This window comes from Pan troglodytes, chromosome 11, assembly GCF_028858775.2.
Source record: "Pan troglodytes isolate AG18354 chromosome 11, NHGRI_mPanTro3-v2.0_pri, whole genome shotgun sequence".
In the NCBI taxonomy this organism is placed as follows: Eukaryota; Metazoa; Chordata; class Mammalia; order Primates; family Hominidae; genus Pan; species Pan troglodytes.
The window spans coordinates 23,389,205-23,416,056 of NC_072409.2; the positions used below are offsets into that span (position 1 = coordinate 23,389,205).

At 41.3% G+C, this 26,852-nt stretch overlaps 1 protein-coding gene across 11 annotated transcripts in view; it reads left to right on the forward strand.

Annotated features, from left to right (window-relative positions):
• TNC (tenascin C) overlaps positions 1 to 26,852 on the forward strand; it is a 97,216-nt gene that overhangs the window by 60,851 nt on the left and 9,513 nt on the right. For 3 of the 11 annotated variants that reach the window (XM_063787538.1, XM_063787542.1, XM_063787540.1), the window contains 11 exons: positions 1,201 to 1,473; positions 3,934 to 4,209; positions 8,375 to 8,647; positions 10,222 to 10,494; positions 14,549 to 14,671; positions 15,805 to 15,948; positions 18,518 to 18,637; positions 20,648 to 20,791; positions 21,550 to 21,680; positions 25,202 to 25,334; positions 26,482 to 26,633. In XM_063787538.1, coding sequence (XP_063643608.1) covers positions 1,201 to 1,473; positions 3,934 to 4,209; positions 8,375 to 8,647; positions 10,222 to 10,494; positions 14,549 to 14,671; positions 15,805 to 15,948; positions 18,518 to 18,637; positions 20,648 to 20,791; positions 21,550 to 21,680; positions 25,202 to 25,334; positions 26,482 to 26,633 — 2,042 coding nt within the window. The remainder of the gene's footprint in view (positions 1 to 1,200; positions 1,474 to 3,933; positions 4,210 to 8,374; positions 8,648 to 10,221; positions 10,495 to 14,548; positions 14,672 to 15,804; positions 15,949 to 18,517; positions 18,638 to 20,647; positions 20,792 to 21,549; positions 21,681 to 25,201; positions 25,335 to 26,481; positions 26,634 to 26,852) is intronic. The other 8 variants (XM_009457162.5, XM_063787543.1, XM_063787544.1 and 5 more) reach the window with 4 other exon arrangements.

The window sequence follows — 26,852 nt, forward strand, 5'->3', positions numbered from 1 at the left end:
TGATTTATCACTGACCAGGATGTTTACAGCATAAAATGTAGTTCAGTCTAGTTTGCCATATGGAATCTAAAGAAAAGAATTCTAACCTCTCATAACTAAAAAGCTATATAACTAGACCTGTTCTTGACTTTGAAAGATGTCTGCCTCAGTCAAAGAGGTCTTATAAATTTTATTTTGTATTATCTTAGTGTCTTTGTCTTCCTAGTCTCTTGGACCTCACAATACCCAAATATCCCAGTGATTTAATAATCATGTTGATGGTGTTGGGTATTTTTTTCCAACTGGGAAAGTAAAGGGAAACAGCAAAGATTACTTATCAGATGAGTGCAGGAGGCAGCCATGCCATTCAGACCACCCCAGTTCCAACACCACCTCTAGAAGATCAGAACATGCTGTCTTGCCCTCAGAATAGTGAATGATAAATGGCAAAAATAAAAGTAGAATAGTTGTGTTCAAACAAGGGACTTAGTTTAAAAAACAAAAGAATAAACTGCTCTCACTTTAAATTTGTGGTGTCTGTGAGATGTGCACTAAGTCAGATGCTCTTTGCCATGCAGTAAAAGAGAACCCTATGTGAATTTAGAAAGGGGAGCCCCATACATTCAAAGTAGCATTCTTAGCACAATTTAAACAGTGCCTTCTCTGGAGAGGTAAATGAAGAAATCACAAACTGGAAAAAAAGAAACAATATCTACAAAACAAACACAGGAGAAATGAAGAAATCATAAACTAGAAAAAAATAAATATTATCTACAGAACAAACACAGGATAATTTTTCCTTATAGTTTACAAAAAGGGGACTCATAGTCTGGGAAATCCAAGAAGAGGGTTGACATCGTAGCATCAAAATTACCTGTCATTTAGGTCACCCATGGTTGAGAGAGGGTCTGTCCTCATTCTACATGAGGCTACAAATTGTCGTCAGGGTGATCCATGGATAAGGCAGAGAGAGCCAACATTATCCAGTTCCTATCTCAGCCAGGTTCAAGTATAAAAAAACTTAGAGGAGAAAATTAGGCAAACATATATGTTTGTTTTTCATGGCTCAAACTGATTTTCAACAAGGGACAAATTATTTTACCATTAACAAAGGGTAAAGTCTAAAACTTTATGGATTTAGTCTTATGTATTTTGATTTTGACTCTACAATGGTGTTTTAAATTGACACACTTTCTTTTTTCTTTTTTTTTCTTGCTTTAGTAGCCAAACCTCTTCTTAGCCACCTCACTGTCTCAAACATGACCTGGGGCAGTGTGTCCATCTCGTGGGAAGCTCAGGAGTCTGCCTTTGATAGCTTTCTTATAGAAGTTAGTAATTCCGATCACCCCCATGAGACCATGGTGCTGTCTGTGCCTGGGGTGTCTCGCAGCTCTGTCATCACCAACCTCAAAGCTTCTTCTAATTACACTGCCCACCTTCATGGGCTGATTGGCGGGCAGCGTGCTCAGACCCTGATGGTCCAAGCAACCACAGGTATTTCCTATTATGGCTTCTTCACTCTTCATTGAATTTCCTCTGAATAGCTTTCCAAAAATCACCCGCTACCCACTTTTCACCCTCCTAGTTGCTCCCAATCCTTCTCAAATTTGATAGAGCCATCCAAATCAAAGCTTTAAAGCTTTAAAGTAACTCTCACCCCAAATTAAAGAATTTCAGTGTCAAACCTCTTTTTCCTAAATATCCATTCACATCTGGAGTTGTTCTGTTTGTTTGTATAAAGTTAACCTGACTTGCTTTGGTTGAATTTCTAAATCATCTTTTCATCTGATCTTGAATAATCTTTTTCAATCTCACCCATTATCATCTGCCTGTGGTCGTTCTAATCGAAGTTTGCCTATGTCATGTTCAAAGAGGTATGTGCATGCCATTTCTGGTGCCTTGGTAAGAAAGATCTACACTCTCTTTCTCTCTAGCAGGATTTTAAAAAATAAAGGTGCCCTGAGCATGCTGAGAATAGACTCTGAATCACAACCCAAGAATTGCATGAGAGGACCCAGTAGTCTTACCTTGTTCTCGAGATTTTTGTCTGAAGACTACTCTTTTTTGACATGTACTTTGTCAAGCACATTTTGTCACCCACTGATAGCTGTCACAAAGTCTCAGGCTCTTCTTTCAAGCCATCATCTTGTCCAAATCTTGGTGCATGTGGTGAATATTCAGAGCATTAAATTTTGAAAATGTTTCTTTTTCCTGGAAGCAGCTAGCATGTCCATGAGTCATTTCAGAAGGTTTAAAGTGGTGGGAGAAAAATGCCCCTCGTTTTGCATGGAACATTGACCATACCCTAACTACCACTATCTTTCTCTGTTTTTTCTTGCATCTCATTTCTCAACTTGGTTGCACCCTTTGAGAGGCAGCTGGAGGTAAAGCTGACCTCAAGAACCTGAGTCTTATTCTGCATGGTGAATCTGTTGACATTGATAGTCTGTCTGGTAGCATGGGAAGAATTCCAGCATGCATCCTTAATTTGGGAGATTGTTTCTACAGCAAAATATAGGGAAATAACAGAGTTCCACTTGGAACATTTTAATCTTTTGTGTGGTTGAGGGAATTTGTCAAAGCTATAGCTGCAAATGATTGCATTGTTACCTTCTGAAACTAATTGATAAGGAGGATATCCCATGTCAATGCTAGTGGCTATATTCTGCTTCTGAACCAAATCCTTTTTGTTCTTAGAGATTTTATGACATTGAATTATGCTGTATAATTGTCCTGTTAAAGTTTATCCAAATGAGCCCCTTCTTTCCTCCTAACTTTGGAGCTGAAGCAAAATAACTCCCAAGTCCTTGGAAGAAATATTGTGCCTCTTCCCAACCCTAAATCCTGATCTTAATATCTGAATCCTCCAGTACTGTTGCCTCTCTCTAAAATACAATCTGGGCTGCACTTACTTTAAAATTAGTTTTATTTGATAAATGAGCATTTAGGAGGCCAGCCCCATAAACATCTAGCCATATAGGCCCCTTAACATTAAATGAGTTGCTCTCAAAACTGAATGTCTAGACTTTAACAGAAAAGAGATACTTAACCTCAGGGAAACCATCTATCTGTCCAAATTATCCAATAAGTGAGTTTCCTAAGCAGAAAATTCAATGCCTAACTTCAAGTTTTTCTTTCACCTTTGCATTCACTGGGAATTTTTAATGGAAGCCATCTTCACCTTTACGGTATTAAATGGTAAAATATAGATTTTCCTACAATGCATATTAAGTACTGTAAAAATTTCTCTTGTATGGGTATTAGCCTTTAATTTGTGCAAACAGTAGATACTAAAAAAGAATACTAAATGAGGAAACTCCAAAGAAGCATTTTCTAAAACATGTTCAATGGAACACCAGCTCCTTGAGATGTTCAAAGGATATTCCTCAGATAGGGTATACATTGATCAATAAGTTTATGAAATTTGGGCTAAACAAAATTAAATAGGTTTATTGACAGAATCAGCCTGTCAGAGCCTTTAAAATGCAAACCCACCTTGTGAATCTCTATGGTAAGACATAATATTCAGTGTTTACCATGCATACTTAATCATAAAGGTGTCTTTTCTTGGAACATCTTACAGGGCTTGTGTCCCCAATACAAACTTTAGAAAATGTAGCCTTAATATCCTTCACATTATTCCAATCTACCACTCTAATGGCTTGTCTACTCTTCTTCATACATGACTAGCAAATGGTGGTGTCTATGCTTTAAAAGAACACAGATCTAAAAACTAAAATAAAAATAAAGAACACAAATCTACACCTGCAGAGAAAGCAATGTATTTTCTATCATCATATTCAATGCAGGTGTAGACACAGCCTAACATACTGTCTCTTCTGCATGTATTTAGAGATATTGATACTTTCATGTTCTATGGATACATTCTGGAAAAATCCACTGCTTCCTCTAATAATGTCTCTCTCTTTCTCTCTGCCCATATTCCTTCTTTAGAACCAAAGCCACAGTTGGGCACGCTAATCTTTAGCAATATTACTCCAAAAAGCTTCAACATGTCACGGACCACTCAAGCTGGGCTTTTTGCAAAGATTGTTATCAATGTGAGTGACGCTCACTCACTGCATGAGTCCCAGCAATTCACAGTCTCAGGAGATGCAAAGCAAGCTCACATCACAGGCTTGGTGGAGAACACTGGCTATGACGTCAGTGTGGCAGGAACCACCTTGGCTGGGGATCCCACCAGACCCCTCACTGCCTTTGTCATTACAGGTACTCAATCAGAGGTTCTCACTTGTCTAATACAGAGAGAAAAGGAGATAAGTCATCTTAAAGGAAAATTCAACAAAAATACAATCTTCACTGCAAATGTATACTCTCTTATTTTTAATTGACAAATAGTAATTGTATATATTTATGGAGAATAGTGTGTTGTTTTGATATACATATATATTGTGGATTGATTGAATCAACCTAATTAACACATCAATCACCTCACCTTATTTATTTATTTACTTATTGTGCTGTGAGAACATTTAAAATCTACTCTTTTAGGAATTTTGAAGTATTCAATATGTTATTATTAACTATGGCCAGTCACCATGCTGTGCAGTAGTTCACTAAAACTTATTCCTTCTGTCTAACTGAACTTTGTACTCCTTGACCAACATCTCCCCTTTCTTCATCTCCACAACCCCAGTCGCTGGTAACCACCATTCTTCTCTGTGCTTCTATGTGTTCAGCTTTCTTAGATTACACAAATGAGATCATGCAGTATTTGTCTTTCTGTGCCTCGATTATTTCACTCTGTACAATGTCTTCTGGGTTCATCCGTGTTGTTGAAAATGACAGAATTTTCCTCTTTTTTAAGGCTATAAAGTATTCCATTATATATATGTGTATTATATGTATATATACACACATATGGAATGTATATATTTATATATAAATATGATCTATCTATCTATACACCACATTTTCTTTATCCATTCATCCATTGACAGACACAGGTTACAATACATTACTCATAATAGCCAAGATAATATATGTAAACTTCTAAGTAAAGAGAAAGCAGATACTATTATAAAGCAGAGGACTTTCACAGCTGCTCTTAGGAAGTGGAGAGAACGTTCTCAAGAGTTGTATAAAGCTTTTAGGGTTTTTTGTGCCCAGTTTTATTGGCTGTTTTATCCCTAGTTTAGAGATTCTGCCTAAAAAGTGACTCCTAAGTTAGTAAAGGCCTAAGATCGAAATTCTGTTCATAAATCATGCTAGGTAAGGCAGTTCATATATGTGCCAAAAGTATAACCATCTTTTTCTTTAAAAAATAATTATTCTTAAAACTGACAATACAGATGCAGCTAGATGCAGCTAATTTGAAATTCCTGTCTCCTTTTTTTCTTCTGATTAAAAAAAAATGCATTTACCAGTACTGTCAGAAAAAAGAAAAAAGAAAAATCACCTAGAAAAGAGACGCTGAACCTTCTCCACTAATCCTCCTTATCCCTCAGGATTGCCATCACTGATTGGGGTTGGCTTTGGGTATGGAAAGAACATAGAACTTGGAGTCGGAAGACCTGGTTGTATCTCAGCTTAGGCACCTAGCATGTATGACCTAGGATAAGTCATTAACCTCTCTGGTTTTTTTAGATGTGATCAGGGTTGGAAGATTGATGAAGGTTCAACCTCAGATGGCAGATAAATTTCAAGTTTAATTAAGCCCTACCCATTCACTCAACTTGACTTCTTGAACATTTGCCAATGTTCAATTTGGCAAATGCTGCCAAATGGTGGCAGCAAAAACTTCAATGGCAAAGGCTGCACATGGTGTCAGTTTACTAAATTCTAGCCCAGAAAGCCTCAGAAAATATTTAGAAGTCTCTTCCTTTTCATTAGTGATAATTTTCAGAAGACGGACTTTGCCATCTGATTTTCACATTAAACCAGGTCTCTCCCAGGGTCTAAATTGCCATCACTAAGACATGTCAATTAGTACAATTAAATATTTAATTATAGGCAGCATGGTGTCCTGGAAGAGTGAGGATTTTGAGATCAAGCTTGTGTGGTTTCTAAACCTCTCCCACAGCTTTTTAGCTACATAATTTTAGCAAGTTCTTAACTTGTTTGAACCCTAATTTCCTTATGCATGGAGAGAGGATACCACAGGCACTTCTGGGAGCCTTGTCTCATAGATTAAATAGAGTTGGTGAAATTTAACTGCCTAGCATCCAGTAGGAATTTTATACATGCTAGGTTCTTTCTGCCGTCTCCCAACATTATTAGGAAAGTGGCTTTCTTAAAAATAACCAATAAGGCTAGATAGAACAATAGACCTATGCAATCATGAACTCCCTCTCCTTTTTAAGAGAACTTTGGATATGTTTTAATGTAAGATTAAAAAAATGAGTATTTTTTCCTATCCAGTTACTTAATGTGAATTAAATCATTCAGATGAGTCTTCAAATGCAGAACATGGTAATTTCTTAAGGGACTGAGACAAGGAGGAACGAGATGAGATTCTCACTCCTCAGGAGGGGAGAAATGGCCACAGATCCCATCAGGCCATTGCTTGTAGCGGCTTGCAGGACCTCCCACATAACAGAAGAAAAGGAAGCTGAGAGACCCAGTCTTGGGAATCCTAGATCCAGTTACAGCATTGTCTCAGCTAATCCATGATGTGAAAAGATTGCGTTTTAAAAGAAGCATATTAAAAGAGAAAAAAACAAAACAGGAGGGACTCTTAAATAACAAGCCCTTGATTGCCTAATTAGCCTGAATGCCCTCACTTTCATTGGAATTCACTGCTTTGATGGTGTGGAGGTGCAAAGAGGCCAGCTATCAAAGAGAGATGCCACTTATCTAAACAAAATCCAGGAACAGAATTCGAGACCCTTGTCTCTCAGATGAAGATTGTTTGCACAGTATAAGAGATTTCATCCTTGCTTTTGATAGAATTACGATTCTTGGGAAATCTTTACGTGGAAAAAACTGCCTCAGAATAAACACCAAGTGTTTCAAAATAACTACAGGAAGTCCAAGCCACAGCAAAATTTAAATCTCTATTTACAAAATGAAGGTATTCATTCCCTTATTCATTCAGTCACCAAACACTTCTTTTTAAAACATTTTTCTTTATGTCTCATGGATTAGACCCTAGGCATTAGTGAATTAATGCAAGAGCATTTATCTCTTTGTAAGTTTCCATTTAGCTGTAATGGAAAAGAAGTGTCTAAACTAGATGCAGCTAATTTGAAATTCCTGTCTCCTTTTTTTCTTCTGATTAAAAAAAAAATGCATTTACCAGTACTGTCAGAAAAAAAAAAAAGAAAAAAGAAAAAACACCTAGAAAAGAGACGCTGAACCTTCTCCACTAATCCTCCTTATCCCTCAGGATTGCCATCACTGATTGGGGTTGGCTTTGGGTATGGAAAGAACATAGAACTTGGAGTCGGAAGACCTGATTGTATCTCAGCTTAGGCACCTAGCAGATGTATGACCTAGGATAAGTCATTAACCTCTCTGGTTTTTTTAGATGTGATCGGGGTTGGAAGGCAGGTAGCAATATCTACCTTACTGTATCATTTTGAAGACTAACTAGGATAATAATGTGAAGCTTTGTCAGTTGGCAAGTATCAACGGAAACTTAGCCAACATAAGCTCACTCCTTTGGGATATCCCAATGTGTGAAAAGGCCCTTTAGCACCTGAGAAATCAGAATGCCAGGGACATACATGTTTGGTGAACGAATGAAGGAGAGATGATGACAGAATTTACTAAGACCCAGATGTGTTCTTGTTTTCTAACTTTATCCAGGAAAATAAACAGCAAAAGATTTAGCAAATCTTATCATTTCTTAGTGGGTTATAACTGTGAGCTATTAATTTTGACACACAAAAAACTTACCTCCTCCCTTTATTTCAGCTTGTGAGGATATGTCACTAATTGACTTCATTAATTTGATTCAAACTGTGCACTAGAAGTGGGATAGAAACACATGAAGTATACCGGAAAGAAATTATACTCGAAAAAAAAAAAAAAGAGCTGAAGGCAGTGGGAAGTAGACAACGGGATCCAAACTCAACAAAACGCATCCTATTTGTATAAAGAACTACATGGCCTTTGGAGTCAAACCTGACTAAAATCTTCGCTCTATCTCTTCTTACAAGCTTGTAACTTTAGCTAAGTCAATCAACTTCTTTGAAACTCAGTTTGCTCATGTGTGAAATTAGAATAATACCTACCTCGTGGGCTATTAAGAGAATTGCACAAGATAACACTATCTGGCACCCAATAAGTTCTACTGAATTTTCATTTTCTAAGCATATAACACAAATTGAATGATGGACTTGGGTATCTATTGGTGTTCTTGGAAACGTGTGCTATCCTGACAGAGTCAGTGCTGCTAACCTGAGTTATTTTCACTCCTCCCTTCTTTCAGAGGCCCTGCCCCTTCTGGAAAACCTAACCATTTCCGACATTAATCCCTACGGGTTCACAGTTTCCTGGATGGCATCGGAGAATGCCTTTGACAGCTTTCTAGTAATGGTGGTGGATTCTGGGAAGCTGCTGGACCCCCAGGAATTCACACTTTCAGGAACCCAGAGGAAGCTGGAGCTTAGAGGCCTCATAACTGGCATTGGCTATGAGGTTATGGTCTCTGGCTTCACCCAAGGGCATCAAACCAAGCCCTTGAGGGCTGAGATTGTTACAGGTATTTCAAATCAAGTGAGACGTTTGTTCCTCTTCCTGGTCCCCTTCTGTGTAATCTGTCTACCGGATCGCCATGACTTTAACATCTTTGTTCACATTCCCTACTTAATCCATAAATGTGGTCTACTGTTTCACCTTCTCCCCACACTCCCTCTTGTCATATGTACTTAATGAACACTCCCCACTCCCACCCCAGAAATGAGAAGGTCGAAATATTTCTGCTTTGTATTCAAAATCCTTTAGACCTTGTCTTGTCCATAGCTCTTGTGTGCTTACCTCATATCATCTTCCCTTGTGATCAACCTGGCTGGTCCCCAGCTACATTTCAGCCTTCTCAAAAGAAATATACCAATGAGTATATTTCCAAAACGTATTTAAAACCTTTGCCATCTCAAAATCTCAACCATGATCTTAACAAACTTACCCAGTGGGCTCGTCATTGGAAAACCAAATGTGAACTTATTTTATCGGTAATCACTAATATCAGAGAGACTCTGCAACACGGACTAAATCCATAATTTTCTCAAGACTAATGATTCCTACAGAAATTAACAACGGAATAGTCAAACATCTGTGTTTCCCAAAGTCTTTCTAGAGATGACTAGCTCCACAGAATGTTCAAAGGTCCTACTCGGTGAGGAAATTCCACATTCAAATAAGTTTGGAAAGACTGAGTGAAACAAAGTTAAAGAGGATCTTTAACTGCAAGGCTTTTCAGAACACCCTAACGTGCATCATCTCCAAGGAGTACTTATCCAGGCAGTATTTTCCAAACTTATTTGACAAAGGATACTTTTTAAGGAAGAGGATCAAACAGGAATAGTTCACTCTGAGCACACTTTGGGAAACTCAGCTCTAAATCTACATTGACATTGAGTTTTGTCTAGTTAAGGCAATACAAGATGAAACCCTGGGTCCACAGTATGTAGCATAAAAGGTTCCAACCTCAGTTCTACCATCTGAACATTTATCTAATAGTTAATAAAATAACAAGAAAGAATGCAAAAAAAAAAAAAAAAGTCAAGGGTAGGAGCCTTCTTTAGTGAAACAGCACTAAGAACAAAGCAAAAAGACCATAACATTTTAAAAGCCATTTTGGGCAGGCTCAAGGGGAATGTAATCAGCAGTATCATCATAAGCAGCTCTACAGATCATTAATGCTGGTTTATTTGTCTTTTCAAAAAGAAAAGAAAAAGGTCTTGCAGGGGATGGGCACTCAGCCACTGGAAGACAGAGAGCAAATGTAAACAATTTACTGGCTTTGAACTTATTTAATAATATGTGGGAGGGGCCAATGCTGAGTCCAGATGTGGATTTACTGAATTGCTTTTAGACAAAACTCACATATGCAAACATATGCTTGACTTGTATTGAATGTGTCTACTCCATCTTTCCCCTCTCCTGACTCTACTGGACTTGTTAATGTTGAATGATTTTATTTTTGGTATCTCAGGACACTTCTATCTCTGAAAGCCAGGGCATCACTACATATTGATACCCCTACTGGAGAGAAGATTGCACGGACTGGTAAATAATGTTGTCTTTCCTCCTTCTCCCACCATTTTCTCCCTCTAGAAGCCGAACCGGAAGTTGACAACCTTCTGGTTTCAGATGCCACCCCAGACGGTTTCCGTCTGTCCTGGACAGCTGATGAAGGGGTCTTCGACAATTTTGTTCTCAAAATCAGAGATACCAAAAAGCAGTCTGAGCCACTGGAAATAACCCTACTTGCCCCCGAACGTACCAGGGACATAACAGGTCTCAGAGAGGCTACTGAATACGAAATTGAACTCTATGGAATAAGCAAAGGAAGGCGATCCCAGCCAGTCAGTGCTATAGCAACAACAGGTACTGTAAATAAACAGGAGAGAACAGAGAAAAGTCATGACTCAGGGGTCTTCTTCTCACAGGGCTGAGTAATCACAGGAGCTTTGGATGCAGGCAGGCTGGCGCTCTGATCCTGACTCTTTCAATTACAGACTGTGTTACCTTGGACAATTTGGCTAAGTCCTTATGCAAAAAAAGTATGATGCCATTTACTTAATAGGGTTGTGAGGATTAAATGAGATAATTCATATAAAGCCCATAGCGGAAGGCCTGGCACGTAGCAAGGGCCCAGCAAATGAGAGCTATTCACATTGCCATTAATGCATCATCATCGTTACAATTATCATCTTTTTTTTTTTTTACGTTCCAAAGATTCTTCCTTCTATCTATTATCTCATCATATCTCATCTCATCATATCATATCTCATCATTTTATCCAGAGATACACTTCCTTGTTCTCTGGCCAAATGTTCGAGCTATACCAAGTAGGGAGATAATGGAGAAGCAGCACGTCTATCTATAAACATTAATATTTATAAAATGCTACATGTGAATAATCAGTACGGTGATCAGCAAGGATAAAGGAGAGAGCTGGCAAGATTAACATGCTACTGTTTATGAAGCTCTCTAACTTTGATACTCATAACAACTCTGAAAGGTACCTAGAGTGTCCTTGGAATTTAATCACCTTTTTCCATAGGAACTGTTTCAAGGAGAAAAAAAAAAAGATGGTTAATAATATGACTCTTAGGCCCAGAGTGATGGCTCACACCTGTAATCCCAGCATTTCAGGAGGCTGAGACAGGAGGATCACTTGAGTCCAGGAGTTTGAGACCAGCCTAGGCAACATAGTAAGACCCTACCTGTACAAAAAAAAAAAAAAAAAATCAAAAACTTAGCCAGGTGTGGTGCCTCATGCCTGTAGTACCAGCTACTCTGCAGGCTGAGGCAGGAAGATCTCTTGAGCCCAGGAGGTTAAGGCTGTGGTGACCTGTGTTCGTGCCACTGCATTCCCACCTGGACAACAGAGCAAGACCCTGTCTCAAATAATGATAATAATAACAGTAGTAATAATATGACTCTTTGTAATAATCCTAAGATGAACATGACTTTTAAAGAGAAAAGGAAAAACCTCCAACAAGTCAAGTAAATTATTTCATGAAACTGAGGGAGATGCAGAGACATAGCATTCGCTGGAGACAGCTGCTTCAAAGGGAACCAGGGGACAGAACCACAAAATCACCAGGAGAGATAAAAGGGACCTGAGAGATGATGTAGCTCAACCTCTTCTGTTTGTGCATGAAGACTCTGAGGACCATAATGGTGAAATGATTTTTCTATGATCATAGAGCTAGATTTGGAGTAAAGCCCAATGACCAGCTTATTCTAATACTATTTAAAATGAGCAGTCTGGATGAGAGAAAACCAATGCATATAGCTGCTTGCCATCTCTGACAGGCATAGGCATGACATTTGCCAAAACCTCTCCTTTTTGTCTAAAGATAGATATTTTATATTGTCAAGTTTTCAGGACCTAACAAGTGGCAAGAAATCACCCATGTAAAAATAATAATCAGTATTTGTAGGCTTGGAGAAAATGCTAGAATCCAGGCAGCAACCTAGCAAGAGGGAAAAACCCTGTTTCTTATTAACAGGGACACCCTATCCTGGGATGCAGGTCTCAGTCTCCTCCTCCCTGTGGCTGCCCATAAAGCAACTCCAGATCAGAGGCAGAGCCTTGATTTTGATATTGGTTTATAAACAGTGCTCTTCAAAGTTTACTTCTTCTGATCATTGATTTGTTTTGCTGATCTTTTTTTTCTAGAAGCCCTGCAGTTCTAAAGCAAAAAAGAGAATGAATAATCATGAATTGAATTTTTTTTAAGAACAACAACAAAAAAAAGGCAAGGCAGACCCTGCTCTTTTGGAAAGCCCTCTCTTTGATTTTCTTCTCTAGAGCCTAGTAGCTTATAGCCAAAGAGAGGTGCCCATGCGCGTGCGTGCTTGTGTGTGTGTGTGTGTGTGTGTTTGTCTACATGCCTGTGCTCCAGGACCAGGAGAAGACAGGAAAGGGGGCTTTTGAGCACAGAAGATGCCTAATTTCTATCTTCACCTCATCAAGTTTATAAATTTCCCCCTTTTTTTTTTAATCCTTTCTCCTCTCCTCTCTTCCTCCCTCATACCACTGTAAACTCTTCTCTGTAATGTCCTATCCCTCTTCCTCCTGAGAAGGCCCTGCTGTAGCTGCTCCTCTCACTCACAAGGTACCTTTCCATAGCACAAGCTGCCAGCCCTGGGTGCCCAGGGCAGTAGAAAGGGCAGTGAGAGACAGTGTTGCCTGGTGGTTAAGCCAACAACCATGGGACAGTGTCCTTGGAGTTTCATCATGGCTCTACCTCAATTCCTTCATCTGGAAAATAGAATTTAACTCAAAGGTCAGCCACGAGGTTTACATAAGATCATGAATGTCAAGTATTTAGCAGAATTTCTTTACCCACAGTAACCATATTAGCTATTAATGTGTTTGGCCATAAGATACACCTACTAAAATGTACCTACACCAATGAGGTTTTCAGTCAAAGCAATAGTGCGAGTACACCAGGTTGGCAGAGGGAAGTCCTCAGTGCCTGAGTTTATACACCTCACTGTTTTTTGTTTGTTTGTTTGTTTGTTTTTCTCCAGTTAGCCTCATCTCGATCTTTCCTAGGGGACACCTTAAAGTCTAGTATGGCCCATGGAGGAAAGAGGGACATTGGAAAGAAAATAAAGAGAGGGCAATCATATTTACTGAATTCTCACTGCATGCCAGATGCTGTGCTGGGATTTTCACATTTGTTATCTCTGCTAACCCTCAAAACATCCCTGTGGGTGGGTACCACTTTTCCCTCTGGACAGATGGAGAAACTGAGGTTCACAGAAGTGAAGGGACCTGCCCAAGGTCACCCAGCCTCTCAGTGGTATTTGGACAATTAAGCTCTTTCAGGCTCCAGAGACCCATGTGGTTTCTGAAACTTTCCATGGGCAGGGCAAAAACCCAGGCAGCCACAGAGTCTGGGGGTGGCTACCAGGCCACAGAAGAAAGCTGTAGGAGGAGATGTCTTAGATGAGAGAAAAATACAGAAAGGGGAAGAAAAAAAAACCCTTGCTGAATTTCTGTGGGTTTCAGCATGTAATAATCCCTGTGGGTTGGAGAGGGGAAAAGATGAGGAAGTGAGCTCCCTAGAGCCTGAAAATTGTTTCCTGAATTCTCTGGGTAGGCATGGTTAGCTGAAGAGGGCAAAAATCGCAGCCAAAAAATACACAGAGAAAAGCCAAAGGAAACTGGGTTTTGAGGGGAGGTATTTTGGGAGGCAGAAACTCCCCCTGGGCATGGCTTTTCTCACAGGTAGACCCAGTGTCCACTGGGTGTTTGCTTTGGTGATGGGCCTGAGGTTGTTCTCTTGGCTTTGGACCTCCTTCCAGTTCTAGGAATGGGTTTACCCAGGTCAGTGTTTGTGTGAACGTTATTTCCAGGATTCCAGGCTGTGCTTGGCTCTGCTGCCTACTCCTGGGACCCAGAAAGATCACATCACAAGAATGTTCATGGAAGCCTTGGTTTGGTTCTCTGTAAAATGGCTATAATCACATCTTTTTGGGGGTTTCTACAGGAGGATTAAGCCTTATAAATAAGCCTTGCAAAGAACTGTACAGTTGTCAAGTCTTAGTATTATTTAATAAAAGGAACTAGAAAGCAAAGATTTAAGAAAATGTTAAAAATCAAAAATTAACGGGGGACATATTCCAATCTGGGAAACCATTCTCCCATGATTCCTTGGAAGTCAGCTATGGTCCTATCACTCCCCTTGAATTAGACCAAATGACTTTTCTACAACCCTGGGCCCTGTACCTGAAATGAAACAATTGGTCCTAGCAAGTCACAACTTAACCACAGATCACCACATTCTCCATCCTAAAGGCTTGGCTCAGACACAAATTCTAGGCACTGAGTTTTCCTAAATAAGGAATTCAAGAAGAACCATTGATGAACAAGACAGTTAACTGTTTCTGGGCTTCTCTTGTGTTTTCTTCTTGACAGCTATGGGCTCCCCAAAGGAAGTCATTTTCTCAGACATCACTGAAAACTCGGCTACTGTCAGTTGGAGGGCACCCACAGCCCAAGTGGAGAGCTTCCGGATTACCTATGTGCCCATTACAGGAGGTAGGAGACTCGGAAAGGGGAGAGAGAGGAGGAGTGTTGTGGGTTTGGATGGATTCATGAAAAAGACCCTGATAATTTTCATCCTCTAACATCATGATCAAAGAAAATGAATTCTTTATTTGTGAGACCATCTGGAGAGAAGAGAACTCATTTGTAAAGTGCTATGAGGTTCTTAGAAGAAACTTTCTTGTGAAGGGTCATTTGAACAAGACCTTTTTTAACCTTGAAATTATAAAATTCTATGAGAAATAGATCTCTAGTATTGTTTGCACACAATGACAAAAGATTCTAAATATATTGGCATTTCTCTCCCTGAGCACACTCATCTGAAAAGCTAGTCTTGGATATATGTGAAGTTTTAACTTTGGGTACCAAATCTGTCTGTCTCAGTAAATGATGGCAAGTTGTGCCTTAGAAAATTTGTGAGTTCTAACTCAAAGCGCATGGGCTATAATAGAGACCACAAGGAGGAAGCCCAGTCAAATCTGCCTAAAGACACTCTGGCAGGTAGTAAGCTACCTGTTGCTGAAAGTGTATAAAGAGAGGATGGTTAATAACCTCTTCACAGGAATACTGTTTTATCTCTATGGGAAGTCTGACCAGCTGATGTGCAAGCTCTTCACTAGCCCCCAAATTCTAAGAAATACAATTTCTGTGTTTATTAATAAACACTGCAGCACAAACTTGACTATAATCAACTTTCTCTTCTTAAGTAGAATTTCCTCTAGTAAGGGAGTCTATAATCCTAAGCCAAGACAATGGGTGAAATAGATCTGATATACATTACATAGTAAGCTTCCCATATTCTTTGTGGGGAAAAATAATAAGATAAAATTTGCACAAGGTGCCAGCTCTCTACCGAACGGAAACTTGCCATTTTTAGTACGTTGTGACTTCATGTTTTTTCCCCCCCTCCTGGCTTTGTTTTTGGCATCTGCACCAATGGAAAAAGCATACAAAAAGTAAGCCTTCTTCCCTTATGCCAGAGGGTAGGAGCAAATGAGAAGTCAAGAAAGTGGTGTTTGATGAAGATATAGTTTCATTTCTAAATCAGATACACTCTTTTTGGGGGCAACAGTGAATAAGTGTCAATGAGGTTCATTATTCCTCATCTTGCTTTTACTGTGTTCCAGGTACACCCTCCATGGTAACTGTGGACGGAACCAAGACTCAGACCAGGCTGGTGAAACTCATACCTGGCGTGGAGTACCTTGTCAGCATCATCGCCATGAAGGGCTTTGAGGAAAGTGAACCTGTCTCAGGGTCATTCACCACAGGTGAGTTGGTGGGGTTGTGTGTGTGTGTGTGTGTGTTACTATTTTTCAGAGGTCACTTGTGCATCCCATGTCATTTCTCACCTTCAGCCTTGTAGCTCATGACTCAGCAGCTGGAAAAAAAAGGGGGGTTTTATTTATGAGATCCTAGTGGAAAGTGAACTGGATTTAGAGGGCCAGAGGCCTCTCTTCTGGCCCATCCCAGCCTCTGGTGAGCTGGGTGACCTTAACCTTGTTGGGCCTCCATTTCCTGGACTATTGTGAAAGAAAAAGTCCAAGTTTGGGAGTCATACTTACCTGAATTAAAATCCAAATTCTACCAACTACATGAGCTATCAGTCCATTTTACTAGGGTCCACTTTCCTTCTCTGTAAAACAGACACAATTCTGCTTCCCTCACAGGGTATGGTAAGGATCACATGAAGCTGTGTTTGTAAAGCATCCTGAAATACAATTGTTCATGTTAGCCCACCATCACCTTCACCTCCCCGCCTATTGCCTGGAACCCTTGTGAGTGTCCCTCAAAGCAGGTGTTTCACATGAGCATGTGATGGTGACAGCTACAAAACAGCTCCTCTCTATTTGGTGGCTCTTGCATTCCAGGCACTGTTACTAAACCCTTCACATTTAATCCCCACAGCTATTATCATCCCCATTTTACAGAGGAGACAACTGAGACTTGGGGAAATGAATACCTTGGCCAAGCCCACATAATTAGTAAATGCTGGAACCAAATTTGAACATAGGTCGGTCTGACTCCAAACTCTCTATCCTTCTAAAATAAAGAGTTCCTTTCCTAGTGTAACGTGATTTGTACAGTACACTGTAAAGAGGGGAAAATAATGAATTGCATTGAAGGAGAATGAAGTGGAAAATTTCTCTTCAGACAGCCATGTCTCAAAACAATTTATCCTTTGATATATGAGCAATTATCCAGTCCAACTCATTAAGGGATACAAAGAATAGACCTCATAGGAAATTTTAAAAATATCCTCATAGCCTGAAAGAGTTGACAACACACAATTAAAATATCCCATCTGAACCCAGAGTCCCATCCACCCTGCCTCACAGGCCCTTATTTCCCCAAAGAAATCTTTCATCAATGGATTCTCCACGGCAACAGATGGCAAAAGCTGAACGTAGTTCCTCCCAATGCCCCATTGTCATCACCAGTTAAAGGAGATTCTGTCCACGCACAGTGAAGCAGGAAGGAACTCAGAGTGGACAATGTGGGCTCCCCAATTGCCCTGCCACATCCTGGCTCTCAGACCAGTCATTTCATCCCTCGAGGCTCAGGTGCCTCTCTGTGAAACGAGCTGAGGATAGCTTCCCTCCACCCTCGCCAGGGCTGCTGGCATGGGCGCAATTGAGTAGTAAGTGAAAAAGCAAGAGGAAATGGTCAGATTCACGCTGGCTTCTGAGAAAGTGATGTTGGGTAGTAGGAGAGGTCAGTTAAAAGAGGCCAGGGATAAATATCCTTTGAATATCCATCCTTTCTCAGAACAAGTCATTTGAAAACCATACTTAAGACTTCAAATACCTTTAATAGAGATCTTAATAACAACTGCAAGTATTGAGAGCTTTCCCTAGTACATTTTACATATCACACATTGCTTAGCTAGTCTTTATTAACTAAACAGTCACCCTTTGGCAGCTGAAGAAAGTGAAGTTTGGAGAAGGGAAATGAATTTTCCCAGGGCACAGAGGCACCAGGCAGAGAAGCCATGGTAGAACCCGGGACCACCGGCCTTCAGAGCCTGGCTTTATGTTCTCTGCAAGCCATCTAATGAGAAATACCACTCAAAGCTCAGAAAAGGCTCGGGGCCAGGTGTGGTGACTCACGCCTGTAATCCCAGCACTTTGGGAGGCCAAGGCAGGTGGATCACCTGAGGTCAGGTGTTCAAGACCAGCCTAGCCAACATGGTGAAAAAACCCATCTCTACTGAAAATACAAAAGTTAGCTGGGCTTGGTGGTGCACACCTGCAATCCCAGCTACTTGGGAGGCTGAGGCAGGATAATTGCTTGAACCCGGGAGGCAGAGGTTGCAGTGAGCCGAGATCGTGCCACTGCACTCCAGCCTGGGCGACAGAGTGACAGTCTGTCTCAAAAAAAAAGAAAAGAAAAAAGCAAAGAAAAGAAAATAGAAAAGAAAAGAAAAGGCTCAGGCCGTCTTAACTACGCAAGTCCCCTCTGTGTAAGTTCTTTCTCTGGGGAAAGTGATATAAACAATAATAATTCTTGTCATGTGTTCAGCCTTGTTCAGTTTACACAGCTCCTTTCCACCCATAATATAATGGAAAAATCAAAATAACACTGAAGATGAAGCCAGACAGAATTACTATCCCTATTTTACACATGAGGATATAGAGGCCCAAAGTAACTGAGCCAGCAAGGGAGGGAGTCATTACTCAAAGCCAGGTCAGGCTGGCTCTAGGCTTAGGTCTCTGAACCATTCCATGCAGCTGACACTGTCCTAACATCAGGACTCCATAAGCAGTGTGGACAGCAGAGCAGCTGGAGTCTGATGTCCCACCCAATGACTTCCCTCCTGTCCACCATCTTTCTTTGCAGCTCTGGATGGCCCATCTGGCCTGGTGACAGCCAACATCACTGACTCAGAAGCCTTGGCCAGGTGGCAGCCAGCCATTGCCACTGTGGACAGTTATGTCATCTCCTACACAGGGGAGAAAGGTAAGGTTTTGTCCAAGTCTCTCTTCACTCTAAGGAGTGTCTTTCCTGCTGTAAACTCTTCCCATTCGCTCTTCTCCCTGCCACATTTGGTACAGGATGATAAAAATGCATGGGTGGGTTGAAAAGGCCAGTAATGTTCTTGTGGCTCCCAACTGAAACCTCAAGGGAGTCTGGTAGGCCATTTAAAATAAAAATAAAAATATATCTCCAGCCTCTACATGTTTTCCTGGCCCATTCCTCCTCTCCTGTTAGTATCTCTGCCTACCAGTGTGAGACACCCCGTTTAGGAAGCAGCTGTCATCTTTTACAAAGAAGAAAACCAGAATCTAAAATCTTAACCAGACTGCTTCAGGCCATACTGAGCAGTCTCAACTTTTCAGAGACCACAAAAGAAGCTAGTTTTAGCAGATTTAATTAAAAAGTCTGAAATTTTAGGCCAGGTACAGTGGCTTACATCTGTAATCCAGCACTTTGGGAGGCCAAGGCAGGTGGATCACTTGAGACCAGGAGTTTGAGACCAGCCTGGCCAACATGGTGAAACCTCGTCTCTTCTAAAAATACAAAAATTAGCTGGGCATAGTGGTGCGTGCCTGTAGTCCCAGCTACTCGGCAGGCTGAGGCAGGAGAGCTGCTTGAACCTGGGAGGCGGAGGCTGCAGTGAGCCGAGATCGCACCACTGCACTCCAGCCTGGGTGAGAGAGGTAGGCTCTGTCTCAAAAAAATAAAAAATAAAAAATAAATAAAACAGAAATGTTTTCTTGTTTGGCAACCACCAGTGCTAATTTACCCAGTTGACAGATTAAACACTTGTTTAGAGCACCAGCAAACTACAGCCGCCAGAAAGTAAAATCAAATATAAGTAAGAGACTGGAGAGAGAGAGTGCTTTTCAATGAACCCCTCCATTTTGTAATGAGCTACTCTAGAAATAATTGTGTAATTTTAATTTCCAGATATAGGTAAGTTTCATATTTTATGGTTTGGTATTGTTTTGCTCTCAGTGACAATATGAGCAGGCACCAGCATCTGTGCCTGGAGCCTCTGAAAATTTTAATTCAGTTATGGTAACCAACTAAGAGAGGTCTTTTTGAGGACAGAGCACAGGTAGGGGTGGGGAACTGATGGGGAGGAGGGATGTTGGGTTTATCCTTTTTACTGTTTAATTCTTAAACAGTCCCTGTGAGCAAACTCTTCTGAGTCAGGAAAGATGGTGTTGCACCTAAAATGAATCAGGTATAGTTCATGGGAACCATGGAGATTGTGGATTCAGGGCAAACAAGGGGCTTGGTTCAGAAGAGGGGGTGGTGCTCACAAATGATGAGGTAAGTTGACCAACTTGTCCCCGCTTGCCTGGTACTGTCTCAGTTTTAGCACCAGAAGTTCCACACCTAGGAAACCCCGCAGTCCCTGGCAAACCAGGATGGTTGGTCACCTGTGAATAGGAAATAAACACATGACCCCAAGCAATGTGATCAGTATTGCTTTCCACCACTGGACATGACCCAGCAGGCCTGAGAGATAGTGGCCAGGCTCTGGTGCAGCTACTGCTGTCCAGTTTTTGTGACCCCTCAGCCTAATGACTTGATGACACTTAGTAAATTATAAAAGGGCATGTGAAAAAGTGACAAAGAGAGGAGAGCATGCATCGGGACAAATTAAGCATGGGCAGCAGGCTTGGGGATGTCCCCTCCGACCGTCCTCTACCTCGGTCTCCGTGGCAAAGCGATTCCAGCCAGTACCATGTGGGAAAAAAATCTCCTGACCCCCAGTTCCCCTTCCTTCTGATTTGGGGCCTGGAAAAATTAAGTCTCCATATGAGAAATCCTTTACGTATGAGGTGAGTGCTCAAGAGAGAGAAAGAGAGCGTGAGTCATTTCAGAAATCAGACCTGCTTTTCCGCAGGGTCACTGAAAGTTTCGATGTTCGAAGGAGGTGTGTATGTGGTTTGCCAAGCCCACTCATGGCTCAGACAGTGAGAGGTGACTGCCTTGGTATGTGTATTTCATGTTTAGTGCCAGAAATTACACGCACGGTGTCCGGGAACACAGTGGAGTATGCTCTGACCGACCTCGAGCCTGCCACGGAATACACACTGAGAATCTTTGCAGAGAAAGGGCCCCAGAAGAGCTCAACCATCACTGCCAAGTTCACAACAGGTACAAAGACACTGAGAGCTGGAAGCTCTCCCTTCTGGGGTGCCCACCCACAGCCTGCATCTTAAACGGGAACCGCTAGCCAGTTCTTCTTTCTTAAGTCAGGGCCTTGCAATGTGATTACATCAGCATCACTTAAATTCACCAGTGCCCACTCAGTCAAGGCCTGAAGAAACACACTATTTCCTTTTGAACTGAAATGACCTTGGTCTCCCCACGGGGAAGGAAAAGATTTTAAGAGGAAGGCTTTGTAAGTGGAAAAACAGTTCCCACTGGCCCTAAACCTAGTATTTAATGATCCATGTTCCAAGCAGGAAAATATTTTTGAAGAGGCATATTTTTTAGGCAATTTTTCCTAGATGTTTGTTAGGTTTCTATACATTGAGAGCTTTTTACAAACTATAGCAAGCAGGGAAACAGAGGAACCATCCTCTCTGTCGGGGTATTGATATTAGCATTATCCATCCTCTTACTTAGAAACAAGGGGCTTGATAATGATGTTCACAGCTGTATACTTCTCTCTAAATCCAACCAAGGCCAGTTAGAAACATCCAGCCCTTAGGATGAGATAAACCATAGAGAATTTGTCTTGGGAGATCATCTGGCTCCACCACCTTATTTATACAGAGGAAGTTCTTGCCAAAGGTCACGTAGTTCAGTGGTAGGGAAAGGACTTGAACCCAGTCTTCTTGATACCCAGCCCGAATTTCTGCCCTACATTTGCTGACCTTATCCGATATTAATCATCCTATCTTCTCCAGACCTCGATTCTCCAAGAGACTTGACCGCTACTGAGGTTCAATCGGAAACTGCCCTCCTTACCTGGCGACCCCCCCGGGCATCAGTCACCGGTTACCTGCTGGTCTATGAATCAGTGGATGGCACAGTCAAGGTATTTTAAGTATATAACAACTCCTCAATGCTAGTTGAAGCATTTGCATGATCTTCAAAGTATGGAAGAATTACCTGATGCTGTTTTTCTACCCCAGTGCATCTGGGGAGCTGAAAAAAAAAAAAAAATTAGTAGAGACTGGATGGCATGCCAGACCTTCTGAATCATACTCTCCAGCCTCTTTCATTTTAACCAGACTCCAGTTCTGATAGGCAGCCAAGATCAAGAACCACTGCTTACAAGACTTGAGGACATTTTAGGAGCTGGAATCTTGATCCTTTAATATTTTGTTGAACAAAGGCCAAAAGGTTTCTCTGCATGTTTGCCATATGTATTATCTCACAGATGGTATCTTTATATTATATATTGTAATATGTTTCACCGTGTTCTTATGATATCAACTGTTAATACCATTTTTATCCAGTGTTTATATTATTTATATTCGCTACCCAAGAATTTTCTTTCTTTTACCTTTTAATTTGAAATAACTTTAGATCTTCAGACAAGCGAAGGAGATTTCCTAAACTTTACCTTCCAAACTTGTTATTGAATTTTTCATTTTGGTTATCTTACTTTATATTTCCAAGATCTTTTGCTTGTTCTCCACACATTGATCTTTTTCTGGCATTTTGTTTGTGCTTCCTATATCATCATCTCTTTATCTCTAAGAATATGTTGCTGGTATTTTATTCTATATCCTGCACAGTGTTTGTTACAAGTTTCTTTGTTTTGCTGCTGTTGTTGAGTTTGGTTTGGTTTGGGTTTCTGTCTTTCATGTTGGAGACATCCACCCAATGTCTGTTGATCATGGTCTGTCTTTTTGTATTTGAACTAGGAATGAAAGAGCTAATTGGGAGTTAGCTCAGGCAGGGCTTGTCAACTTTGTGGCTCCCTGCAGAATGATTGGGCAAGTACCCACAGTTTTCTTGGGGGACCCCCAAATAACAGTGCCATAAAACCTGGCCTCTCACTGTGTACAAACTTTCATCTTATTATGTTTCCAGTGTAGCACCTCGGCCTCCTTGAAGGCTGAGCCTGGTGGATTTGAATCCGGACTTCCTCTCTGGCTCAACCTTTCCAGAGAGTAAACCTCAGCCTACCATCTGAATGGGAAAGGGCAGTCATTTAGACTGTTGGAGGGAATGAGGAGATCTTAGAGTCTGTTTCTTACAAAAAAGCTTCTAAACAAACCAAACCTTTGTTCAACCACACTCCATATTGGCCTTTAAAGACATCTCTGCTTTTGTACACATTCCTTTACTGAACTTGCTGGACTCTGTGACTTGTACCAAGCAGCCTCTGACTAGCTCTGCCCATGCTCCTTAGTTAACCTCAGCCTTCTTCATTCATTCCCCTCCATGGTCTCTCTACCACTCACTTTCTATCTACCAAGTTTCTGGCACACCTGTTGCTGTCTCCTCTCCCATTCCCCTCATCTTCATGGATTTATACCTTACATTCTCTTGCTCTCTTTTTAGTGGGTTTTAGAAGCAAGTAGAGATGAGTGGCTGTATCCAATCTGTCATATTTAACCAGAACTGGACACATTGCTAATAACTATCATGCCCCTTCCTGGAATTGATATAACAATGAACTATCTCACTGTGTGAGCTGAAGCAAATCCTTTATCTTCTCTGGGTGTCAGTGTTCCCATCTGTAAAATGAATGTCTTGGACTTATCCATCTTTAAGGTCTTCTCCTTGTCAGGCATTCTAGGATTCTGTGTTTACCTGAATCATGAGTCTCATTTTGATCTAGAGTACCCTAATTGCCTAGAAAATGGCTTTGCACAGAAGCCTAGAGAGCTGACAGGTAATTGTATTCCCAAGTAATTCAATGAACCCAGCTTTATCCCTGACAGTTGATCTTTCCCCCAGGGACTAGAACTGGGGGGCTGCAAAAAGGCCTCTGGGTATTAAATGAGCACTCATCCCAGTTTACTTTTCTGCATGTCCATTCACCAGCTTTATATGTCTTAGAAAAAAAATCAACCTGGTATAGGAGAAAAGAGTCCTGGACAGGGTGTTGGGAAACCCGCATGCAAGATCATCCTCTGCCTCCAACAATTTATGGAATGAGAGCAAGTCTTTCAGCTTCTCTGAAACTCAATTCTCCCATTGAAGAAAACAGGATAAGGTACCTTCCCAGTTCCCAGGATGCAGGAGAACCTTCCAGGGGCTTCTGCACTGATGCATGACTGCCCAAACTAAGCTGGCTGTTTGCAGGTTGTAGAGAAGATCGTTGTGCTTGGTTTACTAGGAGTGTAGGTTGAATTCCAATCCCAGACACTAAGGTCATTTGCTGAAAAGAATTGGAAGCTAGCAAGAGGGTGTGGAAAGAGGATTTCCTGCAAACTGAAACCAATGACCTCCTCTGTACAGCAGCACAGAGACCAGCCACAGACTACAAGTATAGTTAGAGTTGGTCAACATCTGTCTGTCATGGATATCTCTGTTCTAGAAGAGAGACATGTGAGGTCAGCTTAAGTTTTAATCGTACCATGCCTATGGGGCTATTATAATCATCTCCTAACTCGAGAGATCCCCAAACTGACTGCACATTCAAATCACTTGGGAAGTTTCTTAAATATAGCCAGGCCCAACTTCTGGCTCTGATGATTCCATCAGTCTGAGATGAGGCCCAGGCATCATATTGTTTTAAAGCTTCTTAGAGTGATAAAGAGCTATATTTAGGGACCACTGACCTAACTGACCTCAAAGTCCCTTACCCTGTGTGATTCATCTTGCTACCAGATTAAGCTTCTTAAAGCACAGCTTGGTTTATGTCATTGGCATGTCCAAACATCTTTCAAGGCTCCCCATTTCTTATGATGATAAACTTCAAGTTCCAAAGCTTAGCATTTATACCTTACAGGGCTCCTCACTCCGTTTAATGACAAACTTTAAGTTTCAAAGCTTGTCATTTAAAGGCCCTTCATAATCTAGTAACATTTTCCACTGTTCTAACACCTGAAGCTAAGTATGGTTGAGGTCGCTTATTGCCTCCTTATATTATTTCATTTTATGTTTTAAATCTGCTTTATTCAAAGTTTACTGATGTAAATATTAATCTCATCCAAAAAAAAACCCCTTCACAGAAACATAGAATAATATTTGACCAAATATCTGGGCCCCATGGCTCAGCCAATTTAACACATAAAATTAACCATTACAATCCCATTCTCCCAATATAGTTTGGCAGGGCCTTGGGCAGGTGGTAGCCTTAGCCCTGGAGTCTACAGCAGTGCTCTCATCCTTACCAGATGCGGTCTCTCCCTCCTTATATTATTTTAACGTGCTCTGCACCTTCTGGCCCAAGGACCTTTGCTTGTGCTGCACTCTCCCCATCTCTGATATCTCAGCAGTGCACACGGAGCCTGGTACAGAGTGGTACTCAATGAATTCTTGTCCAGTAAGTAAGTGAATGGATGGGTAAATGAACTTATAAATAGAATGACTTCTTATCTATACCCTGAGAATTTCTGTGACCAAAAGCCATTATACTTTTTCTTCTGCTCTTAGGAAGTCATTGTGGGTCCAGATACCACCTCCTACAGCCTGGCAGACCTGAGCCCATCCACCCACTACACAGCCAAGATCCAGGCACTCAATGGGCCCCTGAGGAGCAATATGATCCAGACCATCTTCACCACAAGTAAGGAGGCCCAGGGTGCCATCCAGCCTTGAGATCTAACTTTGACTGAATCAACCCTTGACTTCCCTTTTGACTTCTACTTTAAATTTTTCAAACAAATCTCTGAAAAGAATCGATTCACTGCTACTACTTGGAAGCCTGAGGAAAGCAAGTGTGGGAGATTATGAGCATCCCGGTGAAAGGAAAGGAGGAAGCCCATCTGGATTTAATCCCCATTTCTATCACCTGCTAGGTGTGCCTTAAGAATGCTACTTCCATCCTATAATCTTTAGCTTCTTCGTCTATACAGGGAGATTAATAATAAACCCTCCGTCACCAGGACCTTGCAAGTGTTCGTGAGGTATTGCATTTGAACTCCTAGCCCAGTATGTGGCCCATATAATTGTGTGGTCCTTTTATTGTCAGAGTTCAACATGAGCTGAAAGTCTCTTTCTTTCTCCTTCATCATGCCAGTGTTTACAAAACCTGTCCACATTCAAAATCACAAATGATCTTCCCACCAAGCTGGTATGGTGAGCCCTATGCCCAAAGTTCTAGTGGGGAAGCAGACGCTTTCAGAGACTAAATGACCTGTTCAAGACTATCTTGTGAGTTACAGTCAGAGTTGGGCTCAGATATTCCATGCCCAGGGAGCCTCCCCCTGCACCTGTCACAAAGTATCTTCTGCAGATAGCAAACCTGCAAGTTGTTCCATTGATAAGTAAGAGTGGCATCCATTCCTGAGGACCAGAGGAGCTGGCCTTTGGAGAGCCCTGCCTTTGAAAATTCACGGGACAGTCATTCTGCACACATCTGCTGAAGAAAGTGCTTCCCCTTTGCCAGATCTTATGCCAGATGCTAACTATGAATGTATCCTAAAGATGCTCTTATACTAGGGCTGTGAAATAAATAAGAAAATAGCTCATGATACAACCTCAGATGAATGTCCTCAGATCAGAAAAAAGAACTGCTATGATCATCAGCTCTAAGACCCATCTACTAGGCATAGTTCCAAGATTGCCCATTTCTACGAGTTTTTAATTGTTTGCATCACATTATTGCACCTGGAAATTCCCCAGGCATTCTAGTCCATAGAGTTAAGCTGAGAATTAAGCTCCAGCTCAGTCCTCCTGCACTGAGAGCATCACCATTTCTCCTTATTCCACAGTTGGACTCCTGTACCCCTTCCCCAAGGACTGCTCCCAAGCAATGCTGAATGGAGACACGACCTCTGGCCTCTACACCATTTATCTGAATGGTGATAAGGCTCAGGCGCTGGAAGTCTTCTGTGACATGACCTCTGATGGGGGTGGATGGATTGTGAGTACCACCAGGGACTGCAGAGCCCTCAGGCCTAGGGGAAGAGGGAGAGGGCAAAGCAGGGGAGGAGAAGAGGGTGATCTCCTCCTGGTGCACTCTGACACCCACACGTGTGAGGCCTTGCAAGATAGTGCCTGTCACACAGAGGCACTCAGGAATTCTCTCTTAAACAAAAGAATGGGAAACACGCTGGCTACTTTTTGAAACGGGGAGATAAGT